This window comes from Acartia tonsa, chromosome 13 (assembly GCF_053477335.1).
Source record: "Acartia tonsa isolate MP-2025a chromosome 13, ASM5347733v1, whole genome shotgun sequence".
NCBI classification, from domain to species: Eukaryota; Metazoa; Arthropoda; class Copepoda; order Calanoida; family Acartiidae; genus Acartia; species Acartia tonsa.
The window spans coordinates 11,767,469-11,790,471 of record NC_137272.1 but is presented as its reverse complement, the minus strand read 5'-3'; the positions used below and the strand labels follow the sequence as shown (position 1 = coordinate 11,790,471).

At 32.7% G+C, this 23,003-nt stretch overlaps 1 protein-coding gene across 10 annotated transcripts in view; it reads left to right on the top strand.

Moving 5' to 3' along the window:
• The window catches only part of LOC145303815 (uncharacterized), a 32,191-nt gene extending 10,773 nt beyond the window's left edge, over positions 1–21,418 (top strand). For 4 of the 10 annotated variants that reach the window (XM_080145448.1, XM_080145453.1, XM_080145446.1 and 1 more), the window contains 15 exons: positions 70–107; positions 740–790; positions 1,326–1,346; positions 6,737–6,787; positions 9,402–9,466; positions 10,204–10,257; positions 11,185–11,234; positions 11,699–11,759; positions 12,083–12,178; positions 12,955–13,025; positions 15,713–15,810; positions 16,833–16,883; positions 17,835–17,897; positions 18,837–18,881; positions 19,556–21,418. In XM_080145448.1, the coding sequence (XP_080001574.1) occupies positions 70–107; positions 740–790; positions 1,326–1,346; positions 6,737–6,787; positions 9,402–9,466; positions 10,204–10,257; positions 11,185–11,234; positions 11,699–11,759; positions 12,083–12,178; positions 12,955–13,025; positions 15,713–15,810; positions 16,833–16,883; positions 17,835–17,897; positions 18,837–18,881; positions 19,556–19,640 (900 nt within the window). In that variant the 3' untranslated portion in view covers positions 19,641–21,418. Of the gene's footprint in view, positions 1–69; positions 108–739; positions 791–1,325; positions 1,347–6,736; positions 6,788–9,401; positions 9,467–10,203; positions 10,258–11,184; positions 11,235–11,698; positions 11,760–12,082; positions 12,179–12,954; positions 13,026–15,712; positions 15,821–16,832; positions 16,884–17,534; positions 17,588–17,834; positions 17,898–18,836; positions 18,882–19,555 lie in introns of those variants that run through there. The other 6 variants (XM_080145450.1, XM_080145447.1, XR_013873831.1 and 3 more) reach the window with 5 other exon arrangements.
• Positions 21,419–23,003: the final 1,585 nt, after the last annotated feature.

The window sequence follows — 23,003 nt, the reverse complement described above, 5'->3', positions numbered from 1 at the left end:
GGTTTCTATGCTCGACTAGGCTCTATGACTATGAGGGAAACTGCAATTGAATGATTTAATATATTTCAGGCAAAACAAGACAAGGACCCTGTACACAAGTTACACAGGTGAATCTTTAATTAAACTTTACACAATTAATCACCCATTAGTAGCGCAGCCACTCTATATCATAACATAGGTAAATACGTCTGAGCATCCGAATGACGAAGCTCTTTATAGTACCTATAAAAAAAATTAAGTCATACAAATTACCAATGATAGGTCAATACACAGACTAAATTACCAATGACAAACCTTTATACATTTTAATTGACCAATTACAGGCCAGATTTTTTTTTTATTGGCACTCTAAAAAAGCTTTCCGAATGACAACATTTTTAACTAGATTACTATATTTTGTGATTGATTTATATTTAAATGATAAGGATTTAAATTATTTTTAAATTTTACTTTTGCCAATTTACTTTTCTTTTTCATTTAGAATTTTTGTCCTTGCAATGATATAAAGCAATGTCTCTTCTTCTAAAAAATTAAATATATTGGTTCTTAAAGTTTTTTAGAAGCGTAGGTACTCTAAATTATTACTACATGTGTGTACGTCAAGTCATCTAAGTGAGTTATGAATAATTACAATTTTCTTTGTTAAATAAGAGGTTTTTTAAAATTAAAGGGGGAGGGGGTTCTGTGCTCGACTAGACATTTTGAGGAAAATCGCCTAAAGTTATTTAATAATATCTAGGAACAAGATATCTCCTAAGAAGCCACACTCCATAGAGGATGTGCCATTCAGGTGAGCACCAAAATTCAAGTAAAGGGGGCACGATTTTTGATACGATCCCGTAAACTAGGTGTTCAATACATTAAAAGATTAAAAAGATAGCTTCATATTAACAAGCATTAGAATGATTTGTTGATATTACCACAAAAAATCTTCTTTTCTATCTAAAACTAAAAGCGTTTAATTTTTAGAAATTTTAAAGCTGTCTCAGATGTTTCTAAAGGTACTATTCCTGTGGGGTTTTCAGGGGGTTGTAGACAGACACCTTCCAACGCACACACTGTCTTACGGGATCGTGTCAAAAATCGAGACCTCCTTTATTACAAAGAATATAAAAAAAACTTATGTATTAGGGGCAATGGCCAATTGGCAAAAATTAATACTTATTTCATTTTATTATATCTTAAAGGTGAGAAAATGGAGTTGTAGATGAATTTATCAGTCATTGTCCTATCCCTCCCTAGATATATATCATAAAATCTAGTACTTAAATTCTTTTTTTAATTCATAACTTTTGTTAAAATTATTTTTTTTAATGCAAATTTAGGATTGAGGATGTACCAATGAGGTGAAAAAAATGCCGTTTTTGCTTTGAGCAATAGTGTGTAAATTGCACTTATATTTAATAAAAAAAACTTGTACATAAAACGTTTGAAAGAGTGATTTTAAAAGCTTCACTAAACATATAATAATAGAATGTATAAATGCCAGTTTTAGATGAATTTTTGGCAACATATCTGATAAATTCAGTAAAACACCGTCAAAAATGCATCTACAAAAAAATTGGACAAAAAAACATCCGCCGTTTTTCTACAGGTTGTAAAATGCCATGTGCCCACACAAATATTAAAAGACGTAATTTGTAATTAAAAATATTTATAAAATGGCTTGATTATGTGTGTTTGATAAATTAAAGAAATTTAACATAATATTTACAAGAACTATTTTCCGTGTTTTTAAATTTCCGTGGTTTCCCTTAAAGAATCTAGTCGAGAACAGAAACCACTCCCCCTAACATTTTTTTATGAAACAAATGTGAAAATAAGATATTGAGGGGGGGATGTGGTAGTTTTTTCGTTATCGTTAGAATTACCTGTAGGGGGTAGGAATAGAAAAAAACTACCCCGGTCCCCTTATTTTCTTTTTTTTGGGAAAATAGAAGAAGAGTTTTCTGTACTCGATAGACACTTTGAAGGAAAGTAACGTAGTTTTTTTTATATTTTCTACAATGACCTTAACTTAATTCAAGGTTTAATGTGTGATATCGATTTTAATTATTAATAACAACACGAATAATTAGAAATACAAATAAATTTGTTTACTTAAATAATTATCAAATTAGGCGAAATAAGTTAACAGCAAGGATATTCTCCAAGCATCGTCAGTCTGTCTGTCGGTTAGCTTCTTATTATAAGTGCTTGTGTCTGTCTATCTATCTGTCCTTATCTATCTGTATTGCTAGGTTAGTCAGATTTTTTATTATTAACCCTTCAAAATATAAACATTTTCGGGCTCTCACAACTATGACGCGTTCAGATATATGCTTGGTAAATTACATAGATATGTGGTAATTGTTATATAACGAGCCATATTTTCTCCACAATTTCTTTCTATGTCATTTCCTCCCTTTTTGGGATTATAAAATTCTGTTACTTTTTCTCCATCTTTAACTCTTGGCTTTCAGTGTATTTTTCTTTTGATTTCCAACAGCTTCGCAACTATTGGATGCAATTGTCCATATTTTTAATACACCATTGTTAAAGTGTGGTTTTTGCAGTGATATACACAATTAGGACAGTTTGAATTTAACATAGCATTTGACGCACTGTTTGAAATTATTATTTCTTTAATATGTGTTCTTGAATAAAGTGAAACTTGTAGCAGGCTAAAAACTATCCCTACCTGTTCCATTCTACCTTTCCTCTACCTTATCTTCTCCCCTCCTACTGGATAAACGAACTGACCAATAAATGAAAAGAGAAATGGGAACATAAATTGAAGACAATTTGTCCTGTCATAATATTTACGTATTCTATATTCATTTTAACAGGATCCATAGATTTCAACCATTCAATTTTTGTATGAAAAATACGTTTAAAATATATATTAAAAGAAAATATATAAAATGGTAATTAGATTTTATTTTAAAAAGAGCATAATGAATGTCTTGACAAAAAACATTCACACATTTTTTTTGACAAATTAAGTCTTTTATAAGACCAGGCTTAATTAAAAATGTTTGTTTTAATACGAGTGAAAGTTATTTTTTTGTTTGATAATTGTAATAGAAAAAGGTTAAATAAGACTGTACCTAAGAAAGTAAACCTTTACTTTATTTAGATAGCTACTACGCCCTAGGTGTACTTTAGGTGGGAGGGGGGGGGGGCTTGTCTAGGGCGATTTATTTTGGTGGTAGTACCTTCCCCTGAAATAGTTATAAACCTCAGAAGCACACTTTAATATCGGATTAACGAGTAAAGACAGACACACACACAGACAAACATCCTGTTACTTTTACTTAGGGATTAAAATTTAATCAAACTTGTAATATAAATCTTAGATATTATATTTCAATATAAATATTTGACTAAAATAACTGGAATTATTTTAAAATATTTTATCATTAGTAGAGAAAAAAACAATATTTAGCAGTTTATTTTAAAATTCATACAAAATATAACTTTATTGCTTAGTGGATCTTAAACAAACGAATTATGTCATATTAAGTCAGGTTTAAAGAGGCCATAAGAACCTACTACTGCTTTGTAAGGTACGTGACATTAATTGTAGTAAAACAAGGGGGAGTTAGTCCAAAAACTGGCGAAAGTAGAAGCCCTAGAAAAATGTCGCACAAAGAAAGGGTTGGTTGAAATATACATACATACATACATACACGTAACAATATCTGTAGAGAAGATTCGCTTACAGAAATTTAATTTATTGCGCATTGTAAAATAGACTTATTACCAAAGTTATATTAACTTTTGTATTAAACCTATGGTTAAATAATTTACAGTAAATTAAAAATTAATAATGACTGTGGTCTTATACAAATACATTTTAAAATTGTAAACAATGAACGCGGATTTTGCTTTCAATTTTAATATGACAAAGACAATCTATTTTTAAAATTCTTTTCAAATCCTTTGTAAAAAAAAGAATGAATAATTCTTTCAAAATGCATCTTATAATTAATTTTTTTTTATATTTTTATTATAAAGTTAGTATGCTTTTCAACCTATTTAAAAAAAAAAATACACTATTCTAAGACATGAAGATATATTTCGATTTTAGTAATCATTTTTAATTCATTTTATCTAAAAATAGTTTATCAAATATGATCAAAGATATTAAACATAAATTTATATAAAAAAAATGTCACAAATTATTTTGAAACTTATCACCAGAAAGTCCAAATGACAACTAGAGAAATTTGAAGATTAAAACGTGACTTTTTATGAGGAAAAGAAGGGAATAATTTTTAGCCTTGTTTGAGTTAATAAGGGGGCGGGGCAATTTTTTTTTATTATTTATACAATATCCAATCAATCGTAAAATTTTACATTACTATAATTATGCTCAATTTATCACTTTATTTAAATACTAGCGGCTTCGCCCCTAGCCTCTCGGGGCTTTGCCCCAAGAGGTGATAAAAAAAAGGACCAAGGAAATCTTTAGCAAAAAAAAAAAAAAAAAAATGGGGGGGGTTTTTGTTTTTTTGGGGGGTTAGAGGTGTCCCACCCCCCAAGAAAATAGCTTAAAACCACCACAGGACCAATAGGTAGATACCCTGAAGAGTAGAATCCGATCGGTTCAGTGGTTACCGAGATCTTAAGGGACAGACGGACAGACAGACATCGTTCTACTTTGTATTATAGATATTTTCTCTATATTTTTATACGTAGAAGAATGTCTGTCTGTCTTTCCGTCACCAGTAAGGAAAGGTCTAATTTGGCATATTCTACAGTAAAGAAGGTTTTTTGTTGGGAGTAAAAAAGCCCCCCCCCCATCAAATATTTTCTTTTATCTTTAAAAATTGAATTTACAATTGAAGCGGGGGGTCAATATCCCCCATTCCTCTCTTTAAAGTGTTTCTCTTCGATTAAAGTAAATCTTTGTCTATTCCCTTATATTATCTACTAGCGGCTTCGCCCCTAGCCTCTAGGGGCTTTGCCCCAAGAGGTGATAAAAAAAATTAAGGCAAAATTCGTTAAAGGACCAAGGAAATCTTAAGCAAAAAAAAAAAAAATGGGGGGGGGGATTTTTTTGTTTTTGGGGGGTTGGGGGTGTCCCAACCCCCAAGAAAATAGCTTAAAACCACCACAGGACCAATAGGTATATACCCTGAAGAGTGTCCCAACCCCCCCTAAGAAAATATATAGTAGATATATTCCCTGAAGAGTAGAATCCAATCGGTTCAGTGGTTACCGAGATCTTAAGGGACAGACAGACGGACAGACAGACATCGTTCTACTTTGTATTATAGATAATACAAAGTAGCTTTATGTCCGTCTGTCCCTTAAGATCTTGGTAACCAGTGAACCGATTGGATTCTACTCTTCAGGGAATATATCTACTATAAATTTTCTTAGGGGGGGTTGGGACACCCCCAACCCCCCCCCCCCAAAAAATCCCCCTCAATTTAAAAAAAATTGATTTGAAATTAGTGTTGGCAGCACCAGAGATACTTCATTCTTTTGAATTACCTCTTGGGACAAAGTCCCTAGAGGCTAGGGGCGAAGCCGCTAGAATTATATATTTGATTAATAATGGAAATTTTCCAAAGCCCCGCAATTACCAAGCTCATTAGTTATAAATATTTAACTATTCTTCTACTGTATAAAGTAGTAAGGTTGGTATGTTTGTAACTTAAAGTTGTGATAAGTATTGAACCGATTGAGTTCTCCAATAAGGTTCCGGGTTGGTTTCAAGCTATTTAATCTTTAAATTTAAGGCTTTATTTCACTATAACATATAATAAATCTCCTATATGCTATGGGCAAAGCCGCTAGTCCTTTTATATAAAGTATTAAGCCTTTTTTGTCTGTAGTAAATGATCTCGATGAACCGATATGTTTCTCCTTTACAGTGAAGCTTCTCATAGGTCCAAGGAAGGTTTTAGACTATTTTTGTTGAGGATATCTCCATTTTTCAAATAAAAAATGATACCCCCACCAAAAATATCCTTAAAACTTGAGTCTTCTAGGGGCGTAGGCGCTAGTATTCTATATAATAAATTTCAGGGATCTTAAGGGATAAGACAAAGGGCGATTAATTAATTTGAAAAAAAGTTCTGGTTGAAAAGTTTGGAAACTGCGATCAAGCTTTGATAAAAGTACCCAAAGTTTCAAATAAATGAAGTGTAAAATAAAACTTTGGGTACCAAAAATAATAAGTTACAGTAAAATGTCCCTTACTTTCTGGTTTTATTAGAATCAGCAAATAAACTCCCCACTACTAGTGCAAATATTTAACTTTTACACAAAATAAACTTTAATATATATTTCATAAAATTTGGCAGAATATATCAAAAATGTGCTAGCTTTGAATAAAAATTACTAGTAGTAGTGCAGCTACTCTATGTTTTTAAAAGATGATATTGCAAATATTTGTATCTCATTCGGTAGACAGTCTGACCGTAAAAGCAAAGCAAGGAAAAACTCTAAATTGTTCTTGTTTATTAACAGATTTAAAAAAATTTTACTGTTTTTCCCTTGTCAAATTAAATGCTGTCAGCTATACAAATTAAAACGCACTTGTGTTTGTGTTTTAAAATATATTAAAAAGGACCCAAATATTTGAAGAGAATCACTCAGGATAGGACAGGACAATTTACAATATCTGACAGATATAATGTTTTAATTAATCCTCACTGTCCTCTTCCTCCCTGCAAAATCATATAGATTAAAACTTATACTGTAAAAAATTATTCACATCATATTTTTTTTTATCTTTTAGGAGACAAGACAAACGGATACTAAACGCTCGAAATCGACGGTTAAATGACAGGTAACATGTAAAGCTTATTATAGTGCCTGTAAAAAATGACGTCATACTGGCCTACCATCGGTCAATTAAAATGAATACTGGCATGCCATTGGTAATTTAGTCTTTGTTTTGGCCTATCATTTGTCATTTGTATTTTATGACGTTATTTTTTATAGGGCAAGGGCATTTTCCCTACTATTATTGTAAATGTCGCGCATCTGACATAAAGCAATTAATACTTGTCTTTAATTTTCAAAAACATTGTAAACATTGTAATGGACCTTTAATATCAACCTACAGACACACTAAAAGAAATAATTAGAGAGAAAACAAAACGTTTCATGCATAATTCAACAATTATTCTTGAATAAGTCCCAACAGGAATGGCTCTTTGAATTGTAAAACAAAACATGTTTTAGAAAATAGACTTTACCTAAATAATCTTACTTATTAATTTCTAAGAATATCTAAATTCTAATACCCTTATTCTTTGGCTGTTTTCTTTTTACACTTCTTTTCATTTGCAAATTGTTAAAGTTGAAAGTTAAGTGCGCATAAATTTTGTTTATACTTTATATGAAACTAGCGGCTTCGCCCCTAGCTTCTAGGGGCTTTGCCCCAAGAGGTGAAAAAAAAATTATGGCGAAAATCGTAAAGGACCATAGAAATCTCCTTCAAAAAAAAAAAAAAAAAAAAAATGGGGGGGGGATTTTTTGGTTTTTGGGGGGGTTGGGGGTGTCCCACCTCCCAAGAAAATAGCTTAAAACCACCACAGGACCAATAGGTAGATACCCTGAAGAGTAGAATCCGATCGGTTCAGTGGTTACCGAGATCTTAAGGGACAGACAGACAGACGGACAGACGGACAGACGGACAGACAGACATCGTTCTACTTTGTATTATAGATAGGTATAGAGATTCTGCAAAACATAATCCTAACAGAAAAGTAACAGGATGTCTATTCATATCTGTCTGTCTGTACGGAAGGTTCTCGCTGACAAATATTGTTTTCCTTTTGGGGAAAGGTACCACCAACCTTCAAAGAGAAATTGCACCTAAAAAAAATGATCACCCCCCCAAAAAATTGTAGCAAAGGGTTCCCTAATAATTACCTCCCTAAAAAATCAGTTTAGCGGTTAGTGAGATCATTGGTTACACAAAGACAGATAGACATCCTGTTGCTTTTAAATTGAGTTTTCTAAAAGGGTTGCATAAATATTTGATTAACATTTTTTTACTAAAATTATTATTTTTGTTTTGTTTCCTTTGCCTCAACTTTACTAAACAACTTTGTACTTTAAAAACTTGAAGTAAAAAGAAATTCAAACACTTACTTAGTGTTTGCTCAAAAATAAATCATTAAAATGTCATAAATGTATTGTTTTCTTTTGAATTAGCTCAATAATTTAGTTTTTGTATTTTATGCTATTAACCAGAAAAGTAAAATCATTCTTTTAAAAGGAAAGTACAAAAAGAGAAAGATTTTAGAATGTATTTTGATCTGTACAGGTTAAATATAAAAAACCCCTAGGTGATAGAGCCTCATTTGGCTATGAAATAATGGGCAAAAAAAATTAATTTCAACTACTAAGCGCAAACAAAAAAAAAGAATTGATTCTTAGAATTTTCATGTCTTTTCTGCGGATAACTTTTTGTTACACATTATAATTCCAGAAGAGGTCCTACCCCAAACGTAAGAGTCCCAAACGTCAGAGTGGACAAACGCAAGAGTCCCAAACGCAAGAGTCCCAAACGTCAGAGTGGACAAACGTCAGAGTGGGACAAACGTCGGAGTGGACAAACGTCAGAGTGGACATTGCTTAAGTAAAACATCAGAGTCTATGCTATTTTAATTATATGACAATTTTGAAAGTTTTTTATACCACTGTCTACAAAATAATGGTTATGGCCGCAGCGCTCGGCCCCCTAGCCTGCCTAGCCGCAGCGCTCGGCCTCCTAGCCTGCCTAGCCGCAGCGCTCGGCCCCCTGGCCTATAACCTAACCTAACCTATCTAAGAAAAATAAGGGGACCGAATAAAGGGGGGGGGGGGAGGGTGGATAAAAAATTCAAAATTGAAAAAAAAATTCAAAATTGAAAAAAATTTCAAAATTGAAAAAAAAATAAAAAATTAAAGAAAAATTCAAAATTGAAAAAAAATTTTGGGACTCCTGCGTTTGTCCACTCTGACGTTTGTCCCAAAAATCCTGCGTTTGTCCACTCTGACGTTTGTCCCACTCTGACGTTTGTCCCACTCTGACGTTTGGGACTCTTGCGTTTGTCCACTCTGATGTTTTTCCACTCTGACGTTTGGGACTCTTACGTTTGTCGTGGAACCCCAGAAGATTATCTGTAAATGACAGAAAATGATGAAGCAAACATATTCTTATTCCTTAACATTAGACCAAGAGATATAACAGATTTATTATATTACAAATTTTAGATATATATAGTCCATTCCAATGCCATTGACCACATTTTTGGACTAAGTTTCTCCAAGCAAAGCTTTATTCTGGGAAAGGCTACATTTCCACCTTACCTATTATATGGATGAATAAAAATGATCATTTTCTAACCAATAATGTTGTTGGATTGGTCATCCTATGTATCCTGTAATACATACTTAATATCTTTTAGAAGGTTGATTATATGTATAGTGTTAACAGGAGTAATATTCTTACTACTGGGCGTAGCTGCTTTAGGTAAGATTATTATGTTATTATGAATCTACTTTTTATCTAGGGTATGTCTGTTTGTCCAACCAACATATGTGACACAATACAATCTGTCCCGATTTTGTATTACTTTTGCGGAACATTATTGCAGTTACGTCATATTTTTCTTTCCCGAAAGAGGGAAGGGGGGAAGAAAATCTCTTCAAAAGAGATGAGGAAAACCCCCTTTTCTCCCATCTCTTTTTTCTTCCCCCCTTCCCTTTTTTTTCTTTCCCCCTTCCCTTTTTTGGGAAAGAAAAATATGACGTAACTGCAATCATGTTCCGCAAAAGTAATACAAAATCGGGACAGATTGTATTGTGTCAACATATGTTCTTTAAAACTATTTACTACATAGACCAGGGTGGGTATTAAAATATGAAGGAAAAATTAAGTATAAATTTGCAATTATAAAAATGCGAAGAACGGCTAATCAGTCAGAATAACAGACAAGAACGCTCAAACAATTTTGTGGTACAAAATTTCAATATTTGGGTCAATTCAAGTGGTTTTTTTTGGAAGGGGGGGGGGGGAGAGTAATGGTGCTCTATAAAATTTATTATTAATGAAAAAAATTGCCAAATTTCAACACATTAGGAAATCATTGTACTCATCAATAGGTTGTTGTTTTTTCTTTACTTTCAATTAGGTAGAATTCCTGTGTTAAGACCATTTATAGCGTTCTAATATAACTTAAACATATAATACATATATATTTTTTTTAGCTGTGTTTATGAGCTTCACAAACGAGCCAGACCTGAAACCTCTGATAGTCATAGGTTAGTAGCATTACGGAATGTTGACAGACCAAAGTCAAACCACAATTCAAATTTGTTGTCTTTCTTTACCTCTGTAAAAACCTTTAGTCCGAGGATCTTAAGTGACAACCCAATATAGGATAATTGTACATATCCAATGATGTTAAACAAAGTTAACTCTTCTTTTTAAAAAAAAAATTGGTTTACTTTTATCAAATCATGATTTGTTGTATAAACTACTTCCACTAAAAAGTTTAATCTACAGAAAGGGTAATTTTGTTTATCATTATTGGGGATGTACAGTACTTTAATTACTTATCTGCGTCTTGCTGTTTCAGCAAATTCGGCCACTACATGTCTCCAGGTGTTACGGTCTTTAGCTTGCTTTTCTGCTTCTCCCCATGTCATCTTCATCTTTTCCAGCTCATCTTCTACACTCTTTCTCCAAGTTGTCCTTGGTTTACCCCTGCTGCGCTTACCAGGAGGTTTCCATCTCAAGTATTTTTTGGGGTTTTTTGACATGTTCATTCTAAGGACATGTCCTAGCCACCTAAGTCTTTTAATCCTTATCTGTGTCTCTAAGTCCTTCTCATTTGTACAGTACATGATTTTATTGTTCATTGTCTTATTACATAAGATCCCTGAAAGCAGAAATTGCAATGTAGGAACTAAGGCCCCTTAATTTCCAATTAGATTTAAAAAGAAAAAGTGAAATAAAGAATGGGGGGGGGGGGAGGTTTTCCAGGGGTAATTTATCTTAGGAGTTAGTTTTGACCCTTTCCTGGATCTTTAAATGATTTACTGTAAAGGAGAACCATATAGGTTAAGCGGTTAGCGAGATCATTCAGATAAAAAACTAACTACTTTATATAATAACTTTATTATAAATGTAATACTAATTACAAATATAGAAAAAAATTTGTTACAGTGTATATTTATTTATATTAGGTCCCATATTGATTGGATGCGGTATTCTAACCTGTCTCTGCTCTATTGAGGTAGGAAGATTTGTTAATAGCGAGTATTAAACACCCCAAATAAATTAAAAATTAGGGGGGTTTTAAGGGGGGGGGGGGGGTTGAGGGGGGGGTCTTCTTCGTTCATAAACCCTTAAATTGATGTTTTACCTTTCCAAGATAAAATTTAAATTACAACTCGATCTCAATCATAAGGCAAGATGTTTTTTATACTGTTTCTAATAGATTCATTTTATTTCTTTTCAACAATAATTCTAATTATAATTCTATTGATCTGGAGGCCTCTAGGAACACTTGAGTTGGGGGGGGGGGGGGGAGGAAAGATGTCGATCATTGACCATAGTACCCTCTCCAAAACAGTTAAAACATTCCCTGGACCCTGGACTTATGTAATGGAGAACCGTATTAGAGTGATCATTCGTTAACGTTATACACAAACTCATAGGCATCCTGTTACTTTTCTACAAGGAAATGTATTTTTCTAGGTTTGTGTAAGATTGTATGTGTCTAAAAAGAGAACAGCAGACCCAGAACTGGATAATTTAGGTGTGTTTTAAATATGACATCATGTGAGGAAATTTGGAACTAAAAAATATAAATAACTCTATAAACAAAGTCTTTTAAAACGCAGAATCAGAAAAATCAATCAAAAGCATAATTTTTAAGCCGTTTCAATGAATAAACAAAATTACCCTTTCTGCAGTTAAAATATTTGCTTGAAAAGTATTGACCAATCATTCAGAAATCAATCAAAGTACCTAAAGTATTTTGGCAACAAATAAGAACGTGTTTATAAAACTTTGGGTACCAGTTTAATTTACAGTCCAATGTCCTCTCCCTTTCATGCAATTAATATATTTATTTTTTAGTGAACCCACATGAAGTAAAACATTGGATGGCCCCTGAGTTGATACCTTATGGCTGGGGATTCTTTGTTGAGGGTAAAGGGATTGTAGATTTAGCAGGTGAGCTTTTTTTCAGGGATCTACAATGACCGATAAATTGATGTACATCCAAAATGATGATACATAAATATACCCCTTTTGTAGAATAAAATCCGTGGTTAAAAATTTGGACACTTAACTCAATAAATCAACTAATCAAAATTTACTAAAGTCCCCATAGATGTTAATCCAACTAATAAGAAAGCGTAATTATAAAACTTTGGGGATTAGTGTAATATCCAGCCCATTGTCCCCTCTCTGTCATACCTTTTATGGATCATTGATTTCAAAAATGAGATCTTTTGGTACAGACACACAAATACATTTTTTGAAGGATAAAACAGTTTAAAACTTTTTCTGAAATAAGAAGTGTAAATAATCACATTGTTAGAAGTAAGCAAGGATAACAATAATCTATAAGTAGCGAAGCAGAAAAGAAAATCACGTATTAATAACCTACAAAATGAATTAGGATAGAAAATCACTAAACTTCCATAAAACAAATATGACCGACGAACTGACAGACAAAGTAAGTTGTATACCAGATATTCTTTGAAATGAATTATCTTCAGACAAGAATATACCTACAGATAAAATCACAATTCTCCCATAGCGTTATTGACTGACAGGCAAATGAATTCGCTACTAAAAATTATTTATATGTAGATCGTGGTAGAGGGGGGCGGGTGCACCAGAACCCAACCATTCTTACATACTAAACAGACGGAAGATCAGTTAGACTTACTGACATTTGGAAATTAAATAGAAGCTTTACTACTAAACATTTGTATGTGTAGATCGTGGTAGAGTTGGGGCGGGTGCCCCAGAACACAACCATCCACACATAATGGAACATCAGGATTCACAGGTTAGGCTTGTTCGTGATGGTTTCCCTGAAATTGCCTAGTTGAGCAAAGAACCCCACCCCCTCCTCTATTTCAAAGTATGTTGAAAATAAGGGGGAGTAATGAGCTAGTTTTAGTTTGTTTGTTTATTACTTTTGGTAAGGTTAGGTTAGATTGAGTACTCGATAAACCTCGTAGGGTTAGGTTGAAAAATGAACTCCCATATACTTTTTTTTTCTACATTAAGTGGATGTGGGGAGGGTCAGAGCTTGATAGGCGATTTATGGGAAAGCACCAGGTTATTTAAACATTTACACGTTGTGGAACTCCATATATAATTAATTTCAACTGGATTTAAACCAGTTTCGAGTCAGACCAAAAAAGATATCGAATCATATATTGATCAATATATTGATGATGGAGGGGGAGACACTCTTAATAATTAATTATATAATTAGGTTGTAATCCAGCTTGAAGATACTCTAGAGGAGGCTAATCAATATATTGATGATGAGGGATATACTCTTAATAATTAATTATATAATTAGGTTGTAATCCAGCTTGAAGATACTCTAGAGGAGGCTGATCAATATATTGATATAGGAGGAGATAATCTTAATAATTAATCATATAATTAGGTTGTAATCCAGCTTGAAGATTCTCTAGAGGAGACTGATCAAAATATTGATGATGCAGGGGAGACATTTAATAATTAATTGTATAATTAGGTTGTAATCCAGCTTGATGATTCTCTAGAGGAGACTGATCAATATATTGATGATGAAGGGGAGAGTCTTAATAATTAATTATATAATTAGGTTGTAATCCAGCTTGAAGATTCTCTAGAGGAGACTGATCAATATATTGATGATGAAGGGGAGACTCTTAATAATTAATTATATAATTAGGTTGTAATCCAGCTTGAAGATACTCTAGAGGAGGCTGATCAATATATTGATATAGGAGGAGATAATCTTAATAATTAATCATATAATTAGGTTGTAATCCAGCTTGATGATTCTCTAGAGGAGACTGATCAATATATTGATGATGAAGGGGAGACTCTTAATAATTAATTATATAATTAGGTTGTAATTCAGCTTGAAGATACTCTAGAGGAGACTGATCAATATATTGATGATGCAAGGGAGACTTTTAATAATTAATTATATAATTAGGTTGTAATCCAGCTTGAAGATTCTCTAGAGGAGACTGATCAATATATTGATGATGAAGGGGAGAGTCTTAATAATTAATTATATAATTAGGTTGTAATCCAGCTTGAAGATTCTCTAGAGGAGACTGATCAATATATTGATGATGCAGGGGAGACTTTTAATAATTAATTATATAATTAGGTTGTACTCCAGCTTGAAGATTCTCTAGAGGAGACTGATCAATATATTGATGATGAAGGGGAGAGTCTTAATAATTAATTATATAATTAGGTTGTAATCCAGCTTGAAGATTCTCTAGAGGAGACTGATCAATATATTGATGATGAAGGGGAGACTCTTAATAATTAATTATATAATTAGGTTGTAATCCAGCTTGAAGATTCTCTAGAGGAGTCTGATCAATATATTGATGATGCAGGGGAGACTTTTAATAATTAATTATATAATTAGGTTGTAATCCAGATTGAAGATTCTCTAGAGGAGTCTGATCAATATATTGATGATGCAGGGGAGACTTTTAATAATTAATTATATAATTAGGTTGTAATCCAGATTGAAGATTCTCTAGAGGAGACTGATCAATATATTGATGATGAAGGGGAGACTCTTAAAAATTAATTATATAATTAGGTTGTAATCCAGCTTGAAGATACTCTAGAGGAGGCTGATCAATATATTGATATAGGAGGAGATAATCTTAATAATTAATCATATAATTAGGTTGTAATCCAGCTTGATGATTCTCTAGAGGAGACTGATCAATATATTGATGATGAAGGGGAGACTCTTAATAATTAATTATCTAATTAGGTTGTAATCCAGCTTGAAGATACTCTAGAGGAGACTGATCAATATATTGATGATGAAGGGGAGACTCTTAATAATTAATTATATAATTAGGTTGTAATCCAGCTTGATGATTCTCTAGAGGAGACTGATCAATCTATTGATGATGCAGGGGAGACTTTTAATAATTAATTATCTAATTAGGTTGTAATCCAGCTTGAAGATACTCTAGAGGAGACTGATCAATATATTGATATAGGAGGAGATAATCTTAATAATTAATCATATAATTAGGTTGTAATCCAGCTTGAAGATTCTCTAGAGGAGACTGATCAATATATTGATGATGCAGGGGAGACATTTAATAATTAATTGTATAATTAGGTTGTAATCCAGCTTGAAGATACTCTAGAGAAGGCTGATCAATATATTGATGATGTAGGGGGAGATACTCTTTTTATAATAAATTATATAATTAGGTTGTTATCCAGCTTGAAGATACTCTTGAGGAGGCTGATCAATATATTTATGTAGGGGGATATACTCTTAATAAAAAAATATAAAATTAGGTTGTAATCCAGCTTGAAGGTACTCTAGAGGAGGCTGATCAATATATTGATATAGGGGGAGATACTCTTAATAAATTATATAATTAGGTTGTAATCCAGCTTGAAGATACTTTAGAGGAGGCTGATCAATATATTGATGATGAGGGATATACTCTTAATAATTAATTATATAATTAGGTTGTAATCCAGCTTGAAGATACTCTAGAGGAGGCTGATCAATATATTGATGATGAAGGGGAGACTCTTAATAACACTTTGGTAGATTTTCCACATAGGTATGTCAGGGTGAGTATTTGGAGTGTTTTTTTCTTTCTTCTAAGTCTTGTTCATGGATATAGGGATAAGTGGTGCAGTCCAATAGAAATAAATCTATTATCATCCCCAATTATAAGTACCCAAAGTTTTTTTATCCAAAGAATCAGATAACACGGGTATAACCTTTGGGTACAAGTGTAATTCATAATAAAATGTCCCCTCCCTCTCTGGGTGCAGTAACTCTCTTTTGCTGATTATAAAGGGTTTTGGTTTAGAGTAGAATTTTGAAGACTCCAAGCCAATGTTTTAAAGGATTATTGTCCTTTAAAAGACATTTAATTTGATTTACTTGTACCTGTATCCCTGAATTACACAATTAGACACAATAAATATATCAAAATATATTTCAAAACCTTATAAAAATATCAGATTTGCTCAAATGGTAAAATAAAAAGATAAAGGTAATAATAAAATAAACAAAGTAAATAGGGACATTTTCTTTCAATAAACATATTTCAATATGCACTCTGAAAACAATTAGCATGTTTTTCACAACTTTCAGTGTATTGTACATTTAAGGACAATTCTATAATTGATTTTTTCTCATCAACATTCTCAATCATCATTCAAAATTTGTATTTAAATAATAATTTAAGATTCTTGTTTATCATATCCATAATTTTTTTATTAATATGTAACCTCAGGTTTTTGATAACACATTACCACTACGTTCTTATAAATAAAAAAAGTTGTAGGTAAGTTTGGGGGATTAGTATCCATTTGTTTGGTTTGTGTATTCCTTTTGGTCAGGTTTGGATAGGTTATATTGGTTACTGGGTAGCTTGCAGGGTTAGGGTAGTGAAGGGCTTGGATCCTCCGATTGGGCTAGGCATAGAAAAAAAACTACTACCAACCTTATTTTCAATTTAGTTAAGATATAAGGGGTGGGTGGAAGGTTTCTGTGCTCAACAAGGCACTTTAAGGGAAAACACAAAATAAGAAAAGAAAAATGAAAATTATTGAATTGTGACTGTTGTTGCAGGATAATGGCAGTGCAGGAGGCCAAGAGAAATGATATTGATGATCACCCCAGGTACAATTTTGCGCTGGATTGGGCCAGACATCCGGATATTGAAAATGTCCGGATATCCGGCACAAACCTACTTTTGCGACAATTGAATGTAGCGTATCTGCTTGACAATGATTAGTTGATGGTGTCTAATCTTGGCCAAAACCTAGTCAGGAAGACGTTAAAAATTGTATAAAGTGCTGCTATGTCAGATTCGCGACATCAATAGTAGGATTATTGGGTATGCCTTACCCAAAAGATGATTAAAGTCCCTCCACAGATCATGACGTCATACGATAGAATAGCCAATGAGAGGCCGGTATACACTGCAATTTACCAGTGGTAAAATTTATGCTGGCCTCTCATTGGTTATTTTATCGTATGACGTCATAATCTGTAAAGTGGGACTTTAATCATCTTTCTTACCCTAAACATTCGTATCGCTCACCATTCACAGTTAGGACTTTCAGACAAAGGTCGAGCAATAAGTAGGGTTAGTTGTCTGAAATAGTAAGGGTGTTAGTGTTAGGTTTAGGCCTACTTTGATATAAGGCGATTGTTATATTAACACTGTTTATAATGTTTAATTTTGTATATCATCATTGGGGTATATATATGTTAATTTAATTATTGTTCATTTTCTAATCTCTGTAGTTCAATTGATTTTTTGTTTAGTTCTGATCCATTATTGGATTCTGATATATACAGTAGTTCACTTAGATTTTCTCTGTTTAGTTCTAATCCATTATTGGATTCTGATATATACAGTAGTTCACTTAGATTTTCTCTGTTTAGTTCTAATCCATTATTGGATTCTGATATATACAGTAGTTCACTTAGATTTTCTCTGTTTAGTTCTAATCCATTATTGGATTCTGATATATACAGTAGTTCACTTAGATTTTCTCTGTTTAGTTCTGATCCATTATTGGAATCTGATATATACAGTAGTTCACTTAGATTTTCTTTGTTTAGTTCTGATCCATTATTGGATTCTGATATATACAGTAGTTCACTTAGATTTTCTCATCTTTCCAGGTGAAAATTTATTTATTTACTTGGCTGCTATATAAGATGTGTATATATTATATGTAGCCCTGATTCTCCTTAGTTAGGATTTAGATGCACACGGAGAATGAAGGTGAGAATACTTTGGCAAATCCTAGATTGGTAAGCTTCGCGCTCAGCTGGGTGTATTCTATGTTACATTACAAGCTGACCCGCAATTTTCATGTAAGCTACTCAATTATTACATCACACTGCACTGGCCTAGAGTTTTGAAAGGTGTTCCAATTTTAAGCCACCATAATTAATGCCACTCTCACATAAATGAAGAGCATGATATAAGTTGCTTAATATGTAAAATCCTATCTTTCTACAAATCTCCACCCTTACAACCTTAGGGCATCTCAGGGGAAATTGGGATACCATTTATCAACTAAGCGCATAATCCTTGGAGGGACTTGAACTCAATTTCTCCCAACCAAAGCATAATGTGCTTACCACTACACTGTGGGACACCCACGCTATATAAGATAGACTTGTTGTGATAATTCCCATGACTAAAAATCGTCTACTAGAGTATATAAATTTATGTAGCTTCTAATGGTTTTAAACAAGCATGACAATGCAAAAAAAAACTAGTATGGACAAACGAACAAAATTATTTAAGACCGACGGCCCAAATGAGTTAAATACTGTATCAGGAACGTCCAAGGACCCACACACACCCAAAAAAATTAAAAATAATTACATTTTTATTTTATCACCGAAACGAAGTAGCGCGTTTCGTTGTATTTTCAGTGTTTCACAATAAATTTTTAGTTTTTTTAGGTTAGGTAAATGTTAATGATTGCCCCGCAAGGTTAGAGCTCCCAACAGGGGCTAGAATTAGGAGAAAAGCTACGGTGAAAATACGACGAAACCCGCTACTTCGTTTTCTTTCCATGATCTTACCACATATAATTGTATTCCTAGGCCTGCCTTTCAAATTGACCGCTCCAGTCCTATTCCACAAATGAGGTGAGACACGATTTTTTTTGATAGCGCAGCTACTCCATAATTCATAGAATGTCAATTGTTGTCCATTATTCTATCTATGTATCTTGTAGATATGTGCCGTGAGAAATAGGACATTAAAATATAAATTACCAGGGAGGAAGGGATCATTTGGCTGTTTATTGCACTATTCCCCAAAGTTTTATAATAACGTTTACTTATTCATTGACCTAACAACTTTTAGGATTTGTGTTGAATTTTAACATGTTGGTTCTTAAAGTTTTAACCCCTAATTGCTATTAAGAGAAGGGGTACGTTTTGTATCATCATTGGGAATGTACATTAATTTATCGACTATTGTCTTATCTCTTTAGGTCCGTGATAATTATACTGTTACCCAAAGTTTTAAAATGGATTTTTCTTATTCGCTGGCTTTAAAACTTTGGGTACTTTAATCAAATCTTGATTGGTTGGTTCCCATTACTAAAATGCCCCCTCTCTGTAGAATACGTTTATTGGTTTGACATAAAAGTTTGGACCCTCCAAGTTTGAATCAACAAATCAAGATTAATAAAGAGGACTCAAAGTTTTTTGGCCAGTGAACGAGTAAACATAAAACTTTGGGTACCCTAAGGTTTTCAAGAATTTAATCTGCTTTAATTTCTTTTCCAATAATTGCAACCTTTTTTATTTTTCAGGGGGGAGTTTGAGGATACCCAAGAAAGAATAGCAAATCTCTTCCAAACTTCCAGAAATGGCAGAAGACGTCCTAACACATCTTAACATTTAATAACTTATAGTTTTTTTTAAAAGAGGGTCATTTTTTTCGTGTAATTCCATAAGTAGGGCGTTGGGATGTAGTCAAATGCTCTTATTAAGTCAAATTGTTCTTAATCAATGTATAAATAGGAAATGGTCCATAATTAAGAAAAGTTTGACTTAATAAGAGCATTTGACTACAACCCCATACCCAACTTTATAGAATTACGCGATAAAAATTACCCTCTTTGTTAAGTACACTGTAAAAATATTCAAATAATTGAACTTTTTTTATTTTATTTTTGAGCTGAAATTATTGTGTAGATATAATATCGACATAACGATAGTCTATTGACATTATTTATACATACTTAAATTGATATAATAACTACACAAGTTTTTAAAGAGTTACACTGAAGTAACAGGATGTCTTTCTATATAAATATGTGTAGCAAAGGATCTGAATCATTATGGTTTCTTTTTACAATTATTTTTTACATTATAGGTGCAGGAAAGGTGAATAACAATTTTTAGGAGGGTACCTCTACCCTTCAGAGAACAGTCCCTAGAAAAAATAATCTCCCTAATAATATTTTTTTTACTGTTTTGAAAGAAATTGAGAGGGGAGGGTGGACTCTTTTCTACCCTTCCCTGAAGTGCCTCTAGAGGCCTCTCTAGGATCAAATCCGCTAGAAAATTAATGTTTTCTAAATTAATGAATATTTTGAACAGTGTATGATGTTAGTAAAGAATTGTAATGAATATAGTCAGTTATCCAATTATCCTCTGGCCACCCCTCAGTCCAGCATTCACTTTCGCATATTTTCATATCCCCATAGCTTTTTTTCATATTCACTTGAAGACACAATAGCATATAAGTAAAGGGTGTATTTCAATATGAGTGTTAATAAATTGGAAGGGATAGATTGTGCTGTTGTAATAAAAAGCAGCTAAAATAATGTGCGGAAATGAATGCTGCATATCCTCTCCTATAATTCTTTCTATTATAATATTAGGGATCTTAAGGGATAAGATAATGGATGATAAATTGAAATACATCCTCAAAAGTACACCTCCAATAGATTAAAATTATTAGATTAAAAGTTTAGACAGTGCTATACAATTTGGAACCAAGGTATCCTTATTTTTAAATTTTTTTATTTTGAATTGTCTCCTTTGATCATTTTTAGTAAGAAAAATGACATCACAAAATGTCTTAGAAATGAGCCAAAAAAAGAGAATTCAAAGAAAAATTAAAGAATGAAACTTAGATCCATTGTCCCATCCCTGCTTTTAAAAAAGGCCATTCACAAACTTTCTCTAACTTTTAGATGTTTTATTTTTTGGAGTATTTTCTTAACTTTTCAAAAATTTGTTTAATTTGAAATGAGGATTTTTATGTATATTTTTTGAAAATTTCAATATTATTTTTCTAACAAAATAAATAATTTACAATTTTGTTTAAATTCTGTTTATTTGTTAAACTTAAAGTTAATAAAAACATTTTATTAGAAGCGAAAATTTTTCTAAATTAAATGATAAAAATAATAAAAGAAAACCATCTACCACCCCCCCCCAAAAAAAAAAGATTATAGAATATACATATATTAATTTACACATTCGTGGAAAACGTTTTTCTACCCATGTTTTTGTCAAAGAAAACAAACCAAGAACTGGGGGAAAGTTTGACTCATAGAAAAACTTCGCTACTACAAAAATTTTACTTATTTCTGTATCAGAAATATCTATTTTTATTGTGTGGACTTAAAAACTAAACAATTGAAATAAATATTTAAAAATTTCATATTGCTTTTCATTTTAATTAGAAAGTAATAAGATGTCTGTCTGTCTAGTGTATGGCTAAGAAGTTACTAAGAATTTTAATTTGTAATACTGATTTTTGCTTTCATGAATGTTGTCATCCTTGTTATATATTCATTATACACGGCAGTGGCGTGCGAAGCACTTTGTCTAGGGGTGGGCATTTTGAAGATTTTGTGAAATTTTGCCCCCCCCCCCTAAATCAAAGTGCCCCGGGGGGGCACTTTGCTTTAGGGGGGGGCATTTTGATTATATATACTAATTTTAAATAAGGGCGTTTTAAGGGGTGGGATTATTTGATTATGGGCCTCCTAGTCCTTATCCCTTCTTCCCCATCCCTTCCCCCATCCCTATTTCCCATTTATATCCCCCACCTCTCCCCCCCCCCATCTCTTCTCCCCCATCCCTTCTCCCCACCCTGCAATGACCGAAGGGAAGGGAGCTAGAAAGCATCTTCGAAAAAATAGTACAGAAGATAAATTAACCTTTCTCTCCCCCCCCCCCCCCCCCCTCCACCACAAAACATTTTTAATGGGTGGAAGGGGATGTTATAAAATCTCAGCAGGAAGGATGAATAACCCCATTAAAAAATTGGGGGGGGAGGGGGAGATAAAAACACTCATTTTGGAAATAATTTACCAAAAATCAACCTAATATGAAAAAATGATATTAAATATTTCTTTATTGTATGACAACAAGGATGACAACATCTTTAAGTAGCAAAGCACAAAAAATCATTAATAAGAATACAGACAAGTAGATTTAAAGCATCTGTTGAAATAAATATATATTTTAGGTAGAAAAAGTCACAAATCCTTTTTCCTGTATGTTGTGTGATGAAAGTCAAAGTAAATTACATACTGGATGCTCGAAACAGCAAGAAATTTTATTTTTTTTAATATTATATTCCACAAAAAAATTTATCATACCATAAAAACCAAAGATATAATGAACTATGTAAAAAATAAAAAAAAATTACTTGTCCTTTCATTGTGATAAAAAAGCAGAAATCATTTGGAAGGGCGCGAAGCGCAAATTTTTTTTCTTCAAATATGCAGGGAGGGAGGGGTTTTTGGGCTATTTATTACACTAGTCCCCAATATTTCATAGCAAAAACCATTTGGAAGGGCGCAAAGCGCACATTTTTTTCTTCAAATATGCAGGGAGGGAGGGGTTTTTGGGCTATTTATTACACTAGTCCCCAATATTTCATAGCAGAAACCATTTGGAAGGGCGCGAAGCGCAAATTTTTTTCTTCAAATATGCAGGGAGGGAGGGGTTTTTGGGCTATTTATTACACTAGTCCCCAATATTTCATAGCAGAAACCATTTAGAAGAGCGCGACGCGCAAATTTTTTTCTTCAAAAATGCAGGGAGGGAGGGGTTTTTGGGCTATTTATTACATTAGTCCCCAATATTTCATATAAAATTTTCTTATTCGTTGGCTCAACAACTTTGGGGACTTTAATGGAATTTTGATTGGTTGGTTAATAAAGTCGAGTTTCCATACATTTCATCCACTAATTGTAATCTATATAAGGGGTAATTTTGTGTATCATCATTGGG